This window comes from Ooceraea biroi, chromosome 1, assembly GCF_003672135.1.
Source record: "Ooceraea biroi isolate clonal line C1 chromosome 1, Obir_v5.4, whole genome shotgun sequence".
NCBI classification, from domain to species: domain Eukaryota; kingdom Metazoa; phylum Arthropoda; class Insecta; order Hymenoptera; family Formicidae; genus Ooceraea; species Ooceraea biroi.
In genome coordinates, this window is record NC_039506.1 from 8556606 (window position 1) to 8577733 (window position 21128).

The 21128-nt window shown below is 45.2% G+C and overlaps 1 protein-coding gene across 1 annotated transcript in view; it reads right to left on the minus strand.

Moving 5' to 3' along the window:
* Positions 1 to 20837, minus strand: part of LOC105288123 (Krueppel-like factor 6) — a 316846-nt gene extending 296009 nt beyond the window's left edge. The window contains exon 1 of the mRNA XM_011354140.3: positions 19491 to 20837. Within this exon, the coding sequence (XP_011352442.1) occupies positions 19491 to 19595 (105 nt within the window). The 5' untranslated portion in view covers positions 19596 to 20837. The remainder of the gene's footprint in view (positions 1 to 19490) is intronic.
* Between the last annotated feature and the right edge of the window lie 291 nt (positions 20838 to 21128).

Consider the following 21128-nt stretch of genomic DNA (forward strand, 5'->3'; position numbering starts at 1 on the left):
TCGGTTTCTTATTTGAAACGCAAACGACATTTTCAGATGTACCTGTAGAATAACAAACTGTAAAGTCACTAAAATTATGCCGATTTTGAAAATTGTATGATGAACGTTCAACGCTGATCAACGCCAATTCATCCTGGCCGGTAATAATTAATCTTTGGGCTACTGAATTCCTCTGTTCACCTTCACATGGTGATTTTAAAAGAATTTTTTGCTAGCCCTTTCGCAGCGCGATGTCAACCTGTTCTCGAGCGGATACGGAGATATTCAGGGGTACCGATCACACCCGCGTGAATTACGACAATGCCATCTACGTGGACCGTATTATTTTCCTTCGGTGACAAATTTTCCGTGGTAGGAAGAAAGAGCAGGACCAGCACGGGATTATGAAAGGCACGTAGGAAGAGAAGAACACAGGGGCGCAAGAAGGGAGCGGGCCCCGGAACGGGCGAAGCGCCGGAGCGTATACGCTGGCCGAGCGGAAGTACGGAAAACGACGACCGGCCTCTTTTTCCTCCATCCGGTTTGAATTACTATCATCCCGCCGAGCATTGTCTATTGTGGTGGAGAATTATTTTATTATCGCTCGGTCGGCCGGCTTTGGCTGCTCTCCCGGTGGGGGCCCGTGAGACTGAGGGGGTGAGGACCGAGGGAGGCGCGAGCGGGAAGAGAGGTACGCGCGGAAGAACGAACGTGCACAGCACCCGCGGTTCCGCGATTTATTGATCCTGCCAAGGAAAACCACGAGGCTGCCTCGAGAAACCAGCAATCTGAGTCACGATAATTAGCCAAAAAATCGGTACCCTCAGGAGATTCGCCAATGCACTCGCGAGAGTAATAATTCTCAATGAATTGCGGTAAACTATCGAAGTAAAAGAGAGCGGAGAATAAAAACAGCATCAAGTAACGTGGCATTTATTTTATTAATGATTTCGCCTTTTCGTCTTTCATCCACGGCGCGCAAATTAAAACAAGGAGGGAAGAATATTTTCATTATTACCTAGCAGAAAATGTATGTATCTCGGCTGAGGAGGAAACTTCTGGAGAGAGTAGCAATTTTGCATCCCGTTGAAATCTTACGCCGAGCGATTACATTCCACGAAATTTTATATCTCGTTGGAATCTTATACCGCGCGAACGTTATGTTTTAAAACCACCGAAAGCTACGATAATTTACCGAAAAAAGGTGGACAGTTACCCTCGGAGATAAATGGCTGGTATTTTTCGAACCCCACGAAAAACGCGACGGCGGAGAGAAGAGCCGAGCGCGGAGAAAAATATCGCGCTCCGTGCCGCGTGTTTAATTACGCCTGGCGATTTTATGATTTCTGGGACGGTTTGTAAGGACGTTTCCGCGTAGCTTCGCGAGAAGCGGTACATTATTAGCAAGACGCAGCAGCAACACGCTAGTGCACCGACCATGTTCTTGCATTTTTATGGTATCCGCGAGGTAAGCGTGTGCGCGGAAAGGTATCTGACATGCTGTCTTCTACCGAATGTTTTTTGTGATTTACAGTTGTGTGGAGTTACTGCCATGCGTCAACTTCGCCCGACGATATGCCAGCAGCAGTAAAGCTGATACTGCCGTCGGAGTTGTCAAGATACTCTTGCTAGTATATTTTTAATTCCCCGCCATCTGAATTTCTAAGTGTAATTTATTTAAGCATCTCTCTCGTCAAGCTAGCAACGGCAGTTATTAATGTGTACATTGATGAGATAGCTTCGACGAAAAAATTTAATGATTAAATATCGAACTGCTCAGATTACTATTTACGAGAGGAGCGGTCACAACCATATTCCGCTTATTAATTATATGATGCTTCAGTCAAAGCAGGTAAAATGTTTGCAATTTAGATTGCTGTATAAACAAATGTCGTCTACTAACCACGTACCTACCATATACGATATGATAAATAACGTCGCAGATCTTAATTGCACAGTTCAATATATTCCAGCAAGCATATATCATAAGCACGCGAATGTCACGTCGATATGTCATGCAGGAATTTCAAAGATCACCGGAAACCTGATGCATCATTGGACGCGACTGCAAACCATCCGATAATAGCATTAAAAGCATTAAGAGTGCGGGCTTTGGCATTAATTAATACTGTCGTGTACGTGCGTGCGTATGAAAATATCCAGCACTTATCGTTACTTGTTAAATCAATGGAACCGAAAGTATCTGCATACCAGTCAATGCGCACTTCCCGTTCGTGCGTTCGACGAGGCCTCACGCGTGCACGTGCGTGCAAATACGTATCGCGACGCACGAAACACGCGACAGAAGTGCGGAAACGTAGTAACGAGCTCGACGCACCGTAACGAAAACATTGTGCCGCGTCTACTACCGTATCGATATCATGCGTGTATCGTGTTTCCCGAGAGACCAGGATTCACGTCGCGCACGCATGCCTGTGCACGGATGCACCCGCGCGTCATGGTGTGTACTCGCGTGCGTAGCGGCTGCACCAAATTAAACCCCCGCTTCCTAGCTTCCTATCGCGTTACAACTGTTGTGTCTTTGGCCACCGCGTTTCGGCCGAGCAGTGCAGCAAGTTGGCGCGTTCGACGTGAACGGGATACGATTGATGTCGACGCAGAATGCAGAATTAAGTGAGAAAGTGCATTTTTCGGAATTATTTTATCTGTCGTTAAGTCGTAGAAAGGTAATTCATGCAATTCTAGTCGAAAATAACATTGATCGTCCTCATCTCAAAGTAATGATGCGGTGAAAGAAAGTGGAATTCTCAGTTGTAATTTTCTCTTTCTCTCCGTCTATCCGGTTATGCACGTGTTGTATAGTGTACGTACAGTCGTAAACGACATGCCGGCTCCTCATACGCAAAACTACTTCCAGGTTACGAGCTTGATAGTAACGTGGAAATATTAATTCGATTGTACGCACGGGAGATGCAGAATCTACGCCTGCGGGTCTTACGGTCTGAATGCCACGCGATACACGCTGAGTACCGTGATAAAGGACGCTTTATCATCCTAATCAGATCCCGACTGTCAATTTTTGCGCTAAGAACCGAAAGCGAATGAAGTGTGTTATTTCCAAGCAATTAATTCGCGCGTGAAGTTCGAGCTTATTAAAAAAGCTTGCGCGTTCAAGATTCTATATGATATTGTACTTGTCGTATTCAGATTCAACGTTAACATCAGACGTCGATTCGACGTTATGCTCGAGTGGCAACATCGTTGATGGAATATACCGGCACACGCGATCATTACGATATCCGCAAGCGCTCACGTGCGTACGCGTAGTATTCGCGGGAGAGAGGGCCGCGTATGCCGGAAAGCGATCAATATCTGTTTTCCAACTTCTCGTCTCGATTCCAGCCACTCCATCCGTCCGCGTCGCCGGCGCCGCCGTCCGTGTACGCGGCGACGACCACGTATGTAGCTTCCCCTCTGATGGACGAAGCTTCCGATAACGAGAAAAGTCCCACGCCGGATACGCGGGACTTCCACTCTGATGCAATTCGTGCGGCAATTAGCGAACGGCAGATAGCGACGTGGAAGGAATAAAAATGCTAAGCAACGCTCGCACGATTCATGGAAACACGCGCGAGTCCCGTTGATCAGCCTATTTACCGTAATGTTGAAGAAGAAAAGCCTGCAATAATTAGTAGTCTGCAAGTATCTATGTTGTTCGAAATTATTCTTGGATGATCGTAATAGGAGTAGTAGAGCTCGTATTAGACATTGAGATTGCGATTCGGAGATTTGAAATTTCGAAGGTTTGAGATGACCAAATCGAAATGTTGCAGACAACGTTTTGAATGGACAAATCTCAATATCCAAATCGAAATATCAATCTATAACGCGTGGTCTGATACGAGCTTAAGTCAGATTTTTGTAGAGAGTGAGTTGTATATAGAGAATCTTGGCGATAAATTGTATCTAACAAAATGAGTCAATGCACATCGAAAGCTTTGTAGGACAGGAAACCGTGTGTAGAGGAAAGTGGCAATACGCGGAGGAAAAGCACTTTACATTACAACTAGATATGATGACATATGAGTTGAGAAAGTAGAAATCCGATGTGTCTATATAGTTCTTAGTTCATCGTGGCAAAGTATCTAATCGCTTGATAGTTTTAGAACAGGACACGCTGGAGTGCACTCGATGCTTATGTGTCCACAAAGTAGTACGTAAATATTATTACTGGACGAACAACATGAAGCAACACGTGAAAGACGGTAATTTGCGTACATAACATCGGATCACACTTGGGAATACTTAAGTACACTTAAACGCAGGAGCACCTAGTCATCGTTGCAACTCGATTAACGACAAACGGAGAATCGACCACTTATCGAAGTTTCGCCCAAACCAATCGACACTAATGAGATATTAATAAAATCCACGGTGCGCACATGCCCAAGTTATTATGGACGAGGCGGGTGACCGAGGCTTAAACGGTGAAAGGGTACGAAGGGGAAGAAAACCATCTGACGGATATATTTACGGTACGATTAACAGACGCAACCACGTAATACAAGTGCCATAATCCGATGTTTCTTAACGATCCACGCACAAGACCCGTATAAATCCCGTAAATCGTTAATATCATCACGAAAAACTCATTTCCTCGTATTCCGTTGAGATTCAGATACCAGGCGCCACGCGATCGCTAATGGCTGATTTTCCCGCGACGATAACGAACACCATCATAACGAAGAGGCAGGATAAGTAAATGGCACGCGACCTTGAAAAATCGTCACCTCGTTATGATTATCATCATCATCATCATCATCATCATCATTCGTCGTTATCGTCATCCTCCTCGTCGTCGTCGTCGTCGTCATCATCGTCATCGTCATCGTCGACATCCCTTTTGAGATCTTGTCTGGCTGCTATCCTGACGCATTGTTTATCAGTGAAATTTATCGGTTGCACTACGCCTCGTAATAACACGGTGTGCTGAGTTATTTAGATTCCATTCATGAAATTAAGCACGCCGACCGCGTACGTGCATTGGCGTACGATCGGCGGATTGCGTATGTACGGCAATTGCCGCCTTAAACGTTCCCCGATACCGGAGATACTGGAGAGACATCGATTGTACGCTCGTAGCTCGATAACTTTCAAACGCGGAGACAGCTTTCCAATCTAGCTCATTAACATCAATGATGCTCCGTTGCGACACGAGTGCTGCGCTCGAGAAATTTCAGTGGCTCTCATTCGTTGAGAGCAAAACAGAATTGTTTGAACGGTAATTGAATGATAATTTTAATATCAATATTGAGCATAAATCAAAATAAATCTGGCACGCAATTTTACGCATTGAGACACCTCTAAGCTAGCCTCTAAGCTTCTCATACTTGTTTAAACAAATATGAGAAATTATTATTCTTTAAAGAATAAGAGTTTTCTATATAAACTGTCGAGAGAATTGTGAATACTGATGGTATTCAATAACCAACAAGTAAAAATACTGATACACTATCAATTTAGGTTTTCCTATGCCAGAAATCGCCGAGCAATATCCATTTGATTCACGTCGAATTCTTCAGGACGATAAAGACGATAAAATTAATCGATGACATGGAAAAGCTATCTTACCTTTCTGGACCGGCAGTGCGTATCACAAGGCTGGCTATAAACTACAGTATCGCGATTTATGTTCGAGTGTTACGTGATACGTGAGAGGCATATAATAAAGTTCTATTTTCTGCAATCTTCAAACGGCGATTAGAATGGCGATGAAAGTATTCCTTTCTTATTCATTGTTCTCACGAGCGAAGTGAAACGAGAGAAGAATGTACATCACGACATTAAAAAAAAAGAGTAAAAAAATGTGCACATCTTGGTGCACTTTTGTGTTAGACAGCTTTTTGTCCGTAATCATCGAAAAAAGCGGATCGAGACGGTTGCATCGTTTCCAGATGCTCTAACGAAATTCCATATTACTAATGCAACGCCTTTCAGCGGCTGCCAGCCTGGCGGCAACATGGGCTCGTTAAGCATACCATCAGACTAACGAAATTAAGGAAACCTTTTGATCTTCGTTAAAAGATGCTTCGTTTCAATTCACGAAATCTCAAAAATAAAATCGTCGACATTACATTAAAATAGAATATCTGAAATCTAAATACACGCATCTATAGGTCATAAAAGGTTTAGAAAAAATATAATGTAGTCGTTACCTATGGACACTCGTGCATTACGTTTTAAAATCGCAGCATTTAATTAATGCGATTTAACGCGTACAACATCGATTGACGACCGTCGCAATCGAAAATTTGCATGAGAGTAACTTCGTTAACGACGTAAATAAAATACGCAAGTCGTCTGGCGTATTTTATCGCGATTCAATTAACCGCTCAAGTGTGTCGAGGGTGATTCTTTTCCCGGCGGATGACGCAAGCTCTAAACGCGTAGCTCCCGCGTGCCGAAATTAATCGTCCCACACGTAATCGCGCGCATGGCTCGCCGATGATTAATACACGCGCCTAAGTCGCGCGGAATGCGCTCGCGCGGGCGCGCGTTGTAACGGCGATTAACGGCGCGACGAGCAGCCTTAATGTATTTACAGAGCTGAAACCCATTAACGCGTGTCTGCCAGTTGTTAACGGCATGGTGGCTGATGCTGCCTCAACGAGGAACGACTTATCGCTTCGCTTCCGGCCGTGAGAACGACGCGCCGATGTCGCAACTTGAAGGCGTTGCACGTCTCCTATCGAAGCTGCGATCTGTCTCGGGCTGGGATCGAAGGGGGAAAATCCTCTTCGATCCGCTTACGCCGATCGTCGGCGACGAATTTTATATGCCGGAGAGATCGTGGAACCAGAATGATAAAGTTAATGTCTGTTACATTAGTTATATTCATACTTTTCGCTGCGGAGTTTCAAAGTTTGGACACATTATTTATGCTTTAATCAGGTACACAAAGCAAATTCTCCTCGGATAAGTTTATTTTTTGTGGATATTAACTTTCTTTTCCGATAGTCGACGGTTCGGGCGGGATTATTTTATTCAACGGAATAACCAACATGAGCTTGCTCTTTCTGAGAGAGAATTCCTGCGGACTTACAAACATTTGCACCCTATATTCCATCATTAAAAGTTTCAGTCGTTTCGTCGATACTCGCACGCAGTTTGCTGTGCACTAATGACTCAGCGGTTATAAATCAAATGGATTATTAATTAATCGTACAACGCCTATCAATGACTCAATGAAATCATCTGTGTACGGTTCACGTATTTTGGACAAATACGCATCTTGATCGCAGATCTCGTCACAAAGCAACGATACATGGTATGCCAAATTATCGATCGTTAATGATCGACAAATAGAGGTTTCCAATACGGTGATCGTTAAATCAGTGGATATAGAGATCACAGCAGAGATGCCGATACATTGTTGATCACACGCCGACCGGGAGAGAAATTAACTGTTTTACGAGTTTGAGACAAATGTCGCCGCGGTAAATGGAAGTGCAACTTGTGGATGAGTAATGGAGTATAACTTCAATCCGCATCTTTCGCAGTGCGCAGATTGAGCTTTCCCTTTGAGAACAGAGCCATCAAGATTACGACTTTATTCAAGATGAATCGCCATGCACGAAACTAATATTAACGCCGAATTCCGACCTGCGGGGCCACATTGAGAGCCGGTTTTCAGCGTCGCAAGACCGGCTCGATGGGGAACACAGGTGCGTGTCGTGCGCGGGATCAAAATTAAAAACACGGCCAGGCTGCTCTGACATTTGTCGGGAATGTCAGATGTCCAATTAACGGCACACAACGATACTCCAGACGATCGTGCGAATTCGGCGCTCCGTCCTTGAATCCACGAAACAGTCACGGCAAATATCCGATTACGAATTACGTTATCGCATTATAGCACTTGTGCACACATAATTCGCGGTTTCCCGTTCAATTTGTAGCTCGCGCGTGCGGATTTCAGTGGACCGGTCGGATAAAGTAAATCGGAGCATGCGGCCGTGATTGCGTTTCACCTGAATCTCGCTCTCATGCGCCCGGATCTCGCGGCGTTGATATTTGGAAACGTGACTTAAAGGCGCCGCGCTAAACTTAGACGGCGTTTCTGCACTCCAAGCGCTAAGAATAACTTCAGCACGTCGTCGTGTAAACAAACAGCGCGGGCGTGTGATAAACTTTGGAGATTCCGTGACACCCTCGCTGTTAAATCTCGCTGTAGTTGATTCTGCATCTGTACTGGTGTTGCACGTGTCTCTCGCGAGTCGTGCGAAATCGATGCCGCCAAGTATCCTGCGAAAAATCGTCGAGATATTCATATCGCGGATCGCTTTATCGTGATTCTTCAGGAAAGTTGCGAGCGACGCGACATATGCACTGTAAATTCCTTCTCCATAGGCAGCAACGCAGAGCGCATAGCCAAACCCTTATGTAAGTAACAAATATTTAAGGACAAAGTAAACATGCCTGCAGTTGCAGCATTACGTTTCATTCCCAGAGGTCTACGAGTAAGTCGGGGTTTCGTGGCGGCAGCCCTCTGGAAAACGGCGTAAGCCACTTTTCCTTAAGTTAACAAGGGGGATGGATTGGCAAATAAGAAATTACAAAGCTACGCTCAAATTGCGTAGCTCGAGCAGCTTTCACGTACGGCGCGCACGTATAATAGAACGTAATAGAAATTGTGCAAACACTCGTCTAAAACGTCTGACAAAGTTAATTGTTACGGTAGTACACGCTACTACGGACAGTAACGTTCTCGTTCTCGCAAGAGTAAGACACGCACGTATATAAAACCTTGTAAATTTCTGCATAAAACTCATTCAGAGTGAAAATGCATCTCTGAAGTAGCTTTGTAAATTCTCATATGCAGTACCTGTTCGAGACGCCGAAATATAGTTAAAAATAATTGACAGAAAAGTCTTGGAATAAACACGATTAACCGAATATATCGAACGAAGTATAACAGATTTTGGAACTTGCAAATCGCGCGGCTCGCAAACCCAAAGATTTATTTTAAATAACACGACACCACAGTGCATAATGGATGCACGTGAAATCGGAGCGTCGTATTGACGTGCACGCACGAGTGTTAATGAATAAACTTTGCTGTATTTCAACACGTAATTCGCGACGAACGGCTAACCAACTGACAACGCCGTTCTAACACCGGCTGGCTCGCGCTGGAAATACCTAAATCCCCTTTTTGTTTACCACGAATATCCTTAATATTCTTTTATACGACGGACAAAGCGCAGGATGCAAAATTCACGGTACGGAGAATGCAAAAATGCAAAGCGCGGTATATCCACGCGTCGGCCGCCGAAAAGGGCATGCAAATGTATTCGGAGAGAATATGGAGATTTCGTTTGGACGAAAAAATCATGGGTCGATTTTATACATGTGTGCGAGATTAAATTCAGTAATTAATGAAATTCACGTGTATGCATCTCGGATTCAAATTTCGATTGTAACACATATACTTACACATACGTCCGCTACATTCGCACGATGAAACATGTGAAATAACGATAAATGTACGCGATGCACTGATTAAGCTGTTTGGCAGCATTCGCGAGATATATTTAGTTACCGATCTGTTAGCGATTCATGATTCATTGATGAAGACGCAGCAGTGAGAAAGGTCACGAGGTAACAATAATCTAACCCAATTCGCGGTCTCGCAGTAGTTTTCTCACTCGTTGCTATTCAATGCAAAGTACGCGAACGCGGAACAATACGACGATCGAACTCAGTGAAGCGATGATCGCTATGTCGCGGTTTTCAAGCCGGAAGCGAGAGAGAGTAATGTCTTTTTGTGTTTCTCTCCGCGGGATTACGTATAGCTTAAATACAATATATATGTATATATACGTTATGCCGTCTGACACATAAAGAATTTTCTCCTGTTTATTATGTAAATATACAATTTTCTAAAAAGAACAGAAAATATTTAGTGCAAATATTTATTTACAATGTTATCTCAATATGCAAAAATTCAATAAAAAGAATTTCAAAAAATATAGCATCATGATAAGAGAGAAGTCGGGCATTTTCGTGTTCGTAGGATCAAGTACATTCATAGAATTCACGTTCACATACCGCACAGGATCGACGTAATTCACACACGATCGTTTATCAGCGGTCATAACGAGGCATATCGTCACGTTCGCGTGCATACTCGACAAACAGCCGATATTATGCGCGACGTGCGCATGCTCGGAAGCAAATTTTAACAAGATTATGCGCATCCTTATACCGCATTCGTACGCGTATCTGGATGCATGCGTATATATGCGTGTGTGTTTGCAGAAGGACCGCAAAATTTGTCGAACCGATCGAGCCCGACGGCGATCCGAACGATGGACAAAGGGATGCGGAGAGGAGGACCAATTTGTTTTTATCGGTCCTTTGTTTCTCTTTTCGGTTTTGCATTGCTCCTGCCCCCTGTCCCCTTGCTCATCCTTCCGCTCTCGGCGTTTCGTTCACTGCATCGTGCAAAGCTCGTTAATTCGAGCGTGACTATCCGCCGGGCGAATCCTCCGCCGCCGATTGTGCTATCGAAATGGTCAACTATTAACGGAGGAGTGAGCGTCTGTTTGCGCTCGAGTTCCTCGTCGTCGAGTACCGTCGTTTAAATTTTGCCAAAACCAACGGCTAGGTCGATGTACATTTGGATACCTCGAGAGTGCAATCGAAAACGCGGTAGCTGTTTCAATAATATTTCGGTCAAGTACTGTATTATTGATGCAATTCTTTCAATTATCCTGATGCAGCGCAAGTTCGATATGTAAAGAATAAATTCAGCTTCTGATCTGAACGATAGTTTTGATCAGTAGAAAATTAAAAATTAAAAACTCATACACAATATTACCGTATTTAGATTGCTTCACTCTTTTTCAAGTATCCCATAGCGAGACGATTCGCCCAGTGTGTGAGTTCCAAAGCCGCTCCGACACCGCTCCGAATCCGCATGATGCAAAAATATTGAGAGACGCCGCGGACGCGCGATGGCGATAGCGTGCGTGCGAGATAGTTATCTTAATTGGAAATGGAAGGTATGGATTCTTGAGGCAGCGTCTCTTTTCAGAGCACGTAATCTCTGCCGCGGCTTTGGCGTACCGAGCGACCGGTTTGATCACCTGCATCGTCTTTTTCTACTAGCTTTCCCGACGTTTCTCTCATCTCTTTCCCCCTCTGTCACTCTATCTCTCTCTCCCGTATTTGCCCTCTTGTTCATTCTCCCCGTGTAGAACGCGTAGTTGTCTTGTACGCGGTCGCCTTCTTGCATTTCCGGTTCTAGTGCTTTACCGCCGATCTCCGCGACCCGGATCGCAACATTATAAACGAACGTACGTACGCGTCCCTTCCCTTCCTCCTCTGGGAGAAAAGAACCATCTCTTGTTCCCGTAATCTACCCCACTTTTCTCCGCTGATAGCTGGAACTATCGTTCAACAGATCTACTTTATACTTTTATTGTTCGTGTGCAATAATGAATTCCTCAGATGAAGGTTCAATTATCCACAGCGCGTGATGCCACAGTGAACTCTACGATATACTGGTTACCCGATAATCATGAACGTTCCAGGCAACCTGACCGAGGAAGCTGGTAGGTTCGGCCATGGCGCGTGTGCGAATTCGAAATTATCTCCTCGTCACCCTCCCGCCCGCAACGATGGTAGGGTTAATAGATCCATCTCGCGAGTGACCCAGCTATGATGAACGAGGGAACGTATCGCGCGTACGGCTCCACGGGCGTATTGCGCGAATGAGCGCAAGCCGCTGCGACGATTTCGTTCTGGCACACACGCGCGAAACATAAAACGCGCGAATGCTTCGGCAGTGAGCGCACTAGCAGAAACTCAGAAATAACCCGCCGCCACGTTCCAAACAGATCCCGTTGCCGACGTTCGCGCGCACCGCGTCATTGCGAAAGGGAAAAAGGAACACTGGATCAGCAAACGAATCAGCAACGTGATGTGCGTGATCAGCTCGACATGACAGCGTTCCGTGTACACGTGCTCCAATAAGTTACGCTTCCTTTTGTGATGTTGTTTCTAACGATTTCAATTCTCGCACGTCGCGCTAATCTCTTGGAGACAAATCAAGATAAATCAAGAGTTTGAGAGATTGTAGAGAAGTTCTGTTGAAGTCCTCGAGGATTTCCGCACCCACGCGAAGCACTGCTTGTGGGTCAACGTGGCGACACGTTCGATCGATACGTTATTGAGTGCCTTTTAGACGTGAAATTTTATAAAAACGGAACGTCACTGCATGTCGAAACGTTTGAAACGAAAGCTACGTGTTTCGTAGTTGAACGACGACGCGAGCTACGTTCGGATTCGCCTGGCGGCGAAAATCGATGAATCAATGACAAACGAACGTCAATGAGCGTCAAGGGCCACGAATTCCGCAAGTGCCGTCGGCGTAATACCGGAGAAGACGCAATTCGAAAAGGAGGTTGTATCGCGTCGAAGGTTAACAATGCCACGTTCCGCAGCCACGGCGGGTTACAATGTGGAATTCTTTCGCATCACTCACATCGCGATCCATTGTACAGGCGAACCATTGTTTCTCGCGTCATCGCGTGCATTCGCGGGTGCGAATACGGGAGGGACATAAGGGAAAGGGTAAGGGAGAACGAGAGAACACGACGCCGAATGTGAGCGGGACCCATTCGCGTACCAGTTCAGACAAAAGAGTTACGTCAGGCCCATTTACCAAAAATGTCTTTGAACATTCGCATATTTTCGGAAGAAAAAGGAGGACAGCGGAGCAGAGTGGGGTTTATTGCAGCAGAAGTACGATATAAATCTCACCGTGACACTAAACAGCGGAGATAAATGTGATGTATCACGCGATAAAGTAGGTGGAATGCATTATAAAGGAAAGTGAAGAGTGAGATGCGTGAACTAAATAAATACGAGGTTATACACTGTCGGATAATGAACAGCACGCGTTATAGAAATATGTAGGAAGAGAAATGTCTGCAGATTAAACGAGAAAATAGAAATTATCCTATAAAGTTGCGAGAATAAAAGATGACAATTACGCACGAAAGAACAGACATTAGAGGCACTCTAATTAAAGAGGATTTACGAAATGTAGCGCTTCCACATGTACCAAACTATACGCAGATCTTGCTTAAGTATTCAGTTTTCAAACCCGTGAAATCCTCGCAATGATAAGAAGAGCTCTAAAGTCATTAAAACTGAGCAAAGTTATACAGCTGCGAAATAAATTCTTCCTCCGCTGGTTTTGAGCCGTTTCAATTTAATGTAAGAAAGTATGATCACCATCCTTCCTTACATTAAAGATAAATCTTCCGTAGAGAGAGGAAGAAAGGAAAGACAAGAGCGCGAAAAGAACTTCGGAACTTGCTCGCTCGCTGGCTCGCTCGTCCGTCGGACACCGTTTAAAAGTAGCCACGGTCTTTTACATTCTTCTCGAACGATCGAAGAACCGACACTACCTGATGCACCGCACCAACTTCCTGAAGTGCAACTTCTCGAGAATGCGCGACGCCGTATACAAGCGAGCCGTATAATCACTCTGAACTATCATCATCAAAATCAGACACATCATCATTAATTCTGATCCTGCCAGGAATATCAAAGAATCTCGATATTCCAGCTTGAACGAATCAAAGTATTTTTGCGACATTGTATTTTTGTATGGAAAACATTACTCGATAATCTAACAACGAGTGAAAACAAATCCGGCACGTTATTTTAATTTTTCCGAGCCTCAAATAAAACTACGCGCTCCGCTGGAAAGCGTTGTACCAAAAATATCGGAAAAAATATTCTGGCGCTTTTTATACTTCCTCGAATTAAATAAAACTGCGCCGGATTCGTTAATTCGTAGCGTTTTTGAGCGAATTTTATGTTTGTAAAATCAGTAAGCACCAATGTCACGTATTTGTATTTTTAATTCGCGAAAATCGGATAAAGGTGACTCCGCTCCCGATGAACAGTGTCCGTACTACGAAAAGATAAATCGATCCGCCTCTGTTTATCCCCATTTTTGCACGGCGACACAACAGCGCGACAAAATTGCATACAATTCGATAATGCGTACGATGTAACAGCCGAATATCGCGAGAGCGTTCGAAGCGATAAGTAATTGAGCATACGCAAAATCGCATCGAGATCGATAACCGACCGTCGCGTACAGGAGAAGATATTGCCGCCGATATGCACGGGTAGAATTGTGAAACGTATGTGTACCGATGCGGACCGTAAAATATCGCATGGACGAAGTGTGTCGTAATGCGACACGTGAAGTGGAAATGTTAACTCGACGAGTACGAGAGAGCGAGAATGGCGGAGAGAGATGAGAGGACATGGACAAATGGAAAAAGAGGGAAAGATGCAGAGAGAGAGAGAGAGAAAGAGAGATCGTCAATACTGCGAAGCGGAGGCGTAAGCGTCGATGTTTGTACCAGTTCTTGTCTAGGATCATTGAAGCTTTTATGTGTATTTTACACATAATGATAAAACGCGGAGATTCGAAGGAGATTGTATGACTAAATCATTATGAAGACGATATTATATATCGCGCATCCCGGTAAACAGGCTCGCGGTAAATGTATTTATTTGGAACGAAGAGCAAAGGAGCGAGGAGAGCAGACGACATGCAATAGACACGCATTTGGCTCGGTAAATCGCAAATCGTGAAAAACAATCGGCGCGACTTGCCGGGTGGCGCCGGGATCCAATCTGGGATATTGTGCAAATAGTGCTTCGAAAAGGAGAAAATTTTAATTCACGGAATATCTGTCTATGACAGAGCCGTATCGAATACAGGACCGGACACGAACGCGCACTATTACGATATAAATATTGAATTTCGATGTACATCGACAACCTGCTTCGACATGATCCTTGCGATACTGTCATCCGTATGAATGCTTTATTAGAAAGTTCTGATGTCGCATATTTCGCAACGAAATGCTATACACTTACATTTTTCAATTTAGATAACACACTACGCAGTCTCCTCATTTCGATAAATCTCACAATCTCCATTTTCCAGCCTCCTCTTCTAGAGTTTATTTTAAAATTGCGTGATGAAATGCGTGGATCTCATTCCCTCGAAAAATTTAAAAATTATTTTGCGAAAAAATATGAAACGTGAGAGATATGAATGGTAACTTGAATAATTTAGATTTTTTGAAAAAAATGAGTCTTCTTTTGATTTTGCATCCTTCCTTAAAAGAAACGGAAAATTAATAAATCCTGTAGAAAACGCAGATTACGACAATTACTACAAATAAATGTCCACGTCGCAGGAATCCGCAGTATCAGCAGCGACAGGGGAAACGCGCGTTGGCGTATCTTCCGCAGCCACAGAACTGTCTCTCAAGCTGAGTAATAACTTCCGCGATGTTAAATTCGATATGAACTGCATTGCTGCATACAACTAGCATTTAAAACAATCGCATGTAATTACGGCTCTTTCTACAGTGGCGAATCGATATCGAGACAACGAAAAAAGATTCGCCACTAGAGACAGTCTCGTATAATGAACGAGGGTAGAATCGATAAAACTCAACTGAGAATTTATATGTTAAAATAAAGCCATAAAAGTTTTACTGACCAAGCAAATGTATATATAATGCGTTAAAAATTAAACTAATTAAATAGATATCTGAAGGCAATTGGAACCATTAATTTTACTTTTCCCGCTACATAAAAATTGTTACGTTTTTATTTCAAATCAATTGAGAATCGATCTAGTATTTTTCGATTGATCTCTTGATGCGCCATCCAAAGCCCTCAAGAAAAAGCCGAATATTTAAAAAAAAATGTAATCCACGATAGGTAGCGGAATATTCTGCGCGGATAGAATACAATACACGCATCGGGCGGCTTTGTCGCGCGCGGACATGAAACTGATGTTGAAACAATTTGACGGACGAGATCGTGTAAAATTCGAAATACAAAAACACGGGACGAAGCACCTGTCAAATCGCATTATTGGGTACAGCCGACACGTGCGTTGGCGCCATGTGTTTTGCATGATCGCGTGGTTACGCGAAACATCGACTTACCGATCCGCCGACACAGTGTCTGTCATTGTTAGTTTCTCTCTTTATTTCGCGCATCTCCACGCGAATTCGCGAGCGACGATGATAAGCGGCCCATGGTCAAGCGATCGTATGTGTAATTAACGGCAAACAAGGGGAGACGCCTCGCGCGCCAGTGGTTTTCCGCTGGAAAAGCTTCGAGACATTCAATTAGGCAACTCGCCAATCGCAACCGGGGTGAGAGCAGGTCGAATGTACGAGTGCCAGACGATCGATCAAAATTTTCTTGCGATAAACGTCCCCTTGGTCATCCGTAATCGGGCGAACTGTGACTCATCGCAACATGCAAATTACGCGAGGGATACGTGCGAGCAGAATATTTATCAATATTTTAGTTTTTCTTATTGCTTCCAATATGGCGCAAACAAATTAATCGCTCGCATTTCCACACAAAAATAACTGATTTTTTGGTCGGCATTAAAATTCTGTCAATTCACAGCCTTTGTAATATATATTCCACATACATTGTCATAATTTGTAAAAACAAGTGAAATTATAATTTAACGAAATTGATGAAAATACATGCATTTTAAATGCGTACTTTTAAAATTTTATCAATTGTTATATATTTATGAAAATTTCATTGTCGATGAATTCCGTGACCAACAAAAATTAATATTGAATTCTTCATTTTATACTATTTTACAATTTCATTAATCTACTTTTTAATTAATATCGAGAGTATCAAATAGTTCGATCCAATTAAACAATTAGCGGGCGAAGGACTCTCGATGCTACCGGCAGGTTATCCCGCGCGACACAAATCGATGCCAATCCTCGGAGGCAACGTTAGCAAATAAAGAGTTAAACGGATCACGATGTCGGTCGTAGTTTTCGCGGCGGGGCAGAACTTGAAAAAGCGTGCGCGATATACTATTACCACACCGGCGCGGCGCGGCGCGGCGTGGCGCACTGGTAGAAAAAAAAAGAAGTGCACTCTACTGCCTGAGATATTGAATGGGGAACGAGTGCCGTCCCTCTTATACGCTGGTCGGTCGCACCGTAGTAAGGTCATTGCACACTCGTAAACAAACAGGACGCGGCGTGGCGTCTATAGCGAGTGACCAAGCGCCGTCACTAAACGTACACACCGATCTAATGCCGTGGCAGCTCAAGGTCGTTCCACTGTGGCTCCGTGAACGAGCGATTTTGACACGTGGCTGCCTTTTAAATACGCCACGCTTCACATTCGATCGCTCCGCACATTCGCAAATTCTCGCCGATGTACGAGACGCAACGCTGCATTCGCGACTTGCAAAAATTGTCCAATTACTTATCTTTCCTCATCGAGAGACATATCAGTTAAACATCGATGCTCACGTAACAGGCGAATGCGACGAATCTTTAGCTTCAATAGCTGAAAGGGATAACAATTTTTCAGCTAGCTGTACGCTGATTTTATCACGGCTTTATTCGAATTTTAACGCGGAGATTAACCATGAAGATACATATAACGATCGCGTTAAAAAATTACGATGAATTATGAGATGACATTTAATATTTCCGATTAGATCGATCCCAAGTCTGTAAAATGACTTTATACGTCTGTCGTTATATGCTAATTTGACGCGATCTGTGCGTCGTGGCATGTGACGGTTATTTATGACATGCCCATCGCGAAATGTCAAATTCGTTAAATGCCAAAGTGTAAGTAAATACACAGATCAAATGGAAAAAATAAACAGAAAAATATCGACAAACCCGGAGCAGCATGAAAAAAAACGAATTTTTCCAATAACGGGTTCTTTTTCCAAAAACGATGACATGCACGGTGATGAGGTAGCTCGAAGTTATTATCTACGTCGCTTCACGAATACATAAATAGACGGACAATCGGCTGTCATTCAGGATCCGATTTCGAATCTGATACTAGTAAATCCATAGTAAACCAGCCACTGCGTCCGCTGTACTTGTCATAGTGAATATGTCATAAGTCTGTAGCAAACATAAACACACACACAGCGCACAAACAGAATGGATGTTTAAACCCGATTGACATACATTTAAAGCACTTCTCAGTCCACAACATATTCCCTTTAACGGGAGTACGTCGAATTTAAAGATTAAATGGCGCGACTTTAAAACCTGTCACGCCACGAGCACTCGCAAAATACAATGCCTTAAAAAAGAACGTAAGCACTGACTTAGCTGTCAATGCAGTTTTGCTGCTTCAAAAAAAAAAACAACACAATCGCGATCCGTTATGTAAACCTGACAATTCCCGCAAAAACTCTTCAAGAATAATAGTCACATATATATATATATATATATATATATATATATATATATATATATACGAACAATATAACATTTATGGATCGTCTAAAACACGTTTTATTTTAGTGTAAAGAAGAGAAGAAACCAGCGCATCGGACGTAAATAATGCGGAATTTATACCGCGACATTAAGATCTTCGCGGAAAAGCTCGGCGATCATTCCGCGCCCACGCATCGCCATAATAATCTCGAAACTCGCTTAGTTTTGACAAGTATCACACGCGGAGGAGAGCGCAAAGGTCGCGGGGTCACCGTGCCCGTCGTCCAGTGTGTCTCGCATTGTGCGACGCGAAACTCCCGAGCTGGCTGGTGTTCGCGCGATGCAACAATTTCCATTTCACGTGCGTGGACGTTCTTTCATGCGCCAGCGTTCGACACCGGCCGGAACGAGAAGGTCAAAGGTCACTAACCACGCTCGTACGCCCAAACGCAGCTAAGCGGCATCGCATTGACCGGTTTACCTAAATGCGATGAATGAATGACGAACAAACGATGTGTAGCCGCGAACCCGCGTCTTACCATTCCACTCGAGAGATAATAAAGTGGACAATCGACAACAGTCGAACGATGCAAGTAGGATTAGAATGCCATTAGCGGCGTTCCATGCCATATTAAGATACTGACATTTGTCAACATCGCAGTCCTCACGTGACACAGTGCTGCCCACAATTCGACGTGTTTAGACGACAGATCTTTTAATAACACGCGCGCAGCGTGCGCGAAAGAGTTGGCTATAACTTATTTCAGACACTTGGTCTTTTTTCAAAGTGACATCGGGAAATTTAAATGGAACAGGAAAATTCTTTCATCTTGTTTCGATACTTGTGTAGCTTGCATTAGGCGGATGAAACGACTGCTCGAAGACGCGACTGTCATTAATCTCAAATAGCAAATCTCATTTAAGAGGTAATTGTGAGAATGAAAATAACAGTGTAACAACGACAGGCGGCGACAGGTGTGACTATCGATTACTCAAAACGTAAATGATCGCACAAAGTATTCGACTCACTGCCATCAATGTCCCACGTAAGATATTTCGTGTCATTGGTTTTACGATCGAGTATCGACACGGCGAGAGTCGATACGCACAATGCCGGCGGCACTGAAAATTCGATCGTCGCGATGCGAAGTTGATCCAACTGAAGTTGGCCGAACACGCGCGGGGGCGTCTTACCTGTTGCCAATGATCCTCGAGCGATGGCTGGGCCGAGAAGTATCCGGTGTCGTGTATGTCCTGCAGCTCCCGAAATATATTGCCGCTCGGTAGAAGTGTATCCATGGCTACGCGCGATTACGACGTCCCTCGCGGCGGCCTTCCGCTTCGGCGGTCCTCTCTCTCACACACAGATAGATGCGCCGCACAGGATGACGCGATGACAAACGCGAGCGCGACGAGAGCAACGCGGATCAAGCGCACCGAACTTGACGCGAACGAGACGCGACGACGCTTCGCGTCACTCACTCGTAGCTACGTTCAGACGGTACACGCTCGCGCGAACTCGCACTCGTGAACGCGCGCGCCGAACGCGACGCGGCCGTGGCTACTCGCGACGAATCGCGTAGCAGCAGCACACGCACACGCACGCACGTAAACGCAGCAGGTAGCGGCGAGCGCACGTGCGTATCATCGGGGAGAGAGGACTTCCCCTCCCCCGTAGTAGACGCGAAAGTACGACGGCGGGACGATAACGCGTCGCCGCGAGTCACGGATTAAAGGGACGGTCACGGAAAGCAGCCGATTTCTGCCGCCGGTATCCGCGGATGCGCACGCACTACTGCGCGAGGGGATCGCAGGTCGCGAACAGATCGCGCGTTGTCGCTGTCGTCGCTATGTCGCCGCTGCCGGTCGCCGTGCCGTGGAACACGCGCGCGGAGACTGAACTCGCGAGGGTTGAACTCACTGCGACGGCGACGTCACCCGTCGTGCGGCTCGACGTTCTGTCTGCTGCTGGCGTCGCGTGCGCGGTTCGCTCGCGACAGTATCCATCACACGCGGGGGAGAGGAGGAGCGCGGCTGGGCGCACGCAGCAAACGTCAAGATGCCGGCTCGCGAGTCGTCGTCCTTGTCGCGCCGCGCTCCCGAGACCTATCTCTCCCCTTTACAGATTCTCGATCTCTTCGATATCCTTCTCTTCCGATATCCGAATGTGCATCCGAACGATGTCTCGTTGCGCGCAACTCTCGACGAAACTCTCGTGCTCTCGTACTCACTGCTGACACACACACGCGACCGTCTCTCCCTCTCTCTTCCCCTCTCTCACCCTCTTTGCCCTATCTGTCGCTCCGTCGCGTACCGGCTTTTCTCCTGCACGCGCGCCGAGACCGACGCCGGTTTCAACTCCGACGGTTCGATCGCTTTGACGAGATCGCGATGTATCACGGCACGAATGCCCGGGTCCCCGCACGTCACCGGGTAGAGACCGCGAGTTAACACCTACAAGATACTCAACACTCCGTAAGGGACCGGCGATATCCCCAACCGCTAAATGCACAGACTCCTCCGCGCGAATGCCGAAGAGTGACTGACGTTCCCTCGCCGTAACTGCGCGCGAGGAGGCCCGAACACGGCCGAGCGGAACCGAGAACGCGCGAGCCACCGGCGACGCGATACCGCTATCGGCGGCCGCGCGACGCCGTGGCAGCACTGCTCAGTGGCGTCGCGACGCCGGTTGCACGTTATGTGGAAATGAGGCGCAAGTGCTACGCGGATGGAGTCGAGAAAATGGCTTTATTTAAACGAGATTTCTCGATGTAACGACAATTTCTTGTACAAGCTTTCCATATCGTGGCAGATTGTTCCTTTTAATTTTTT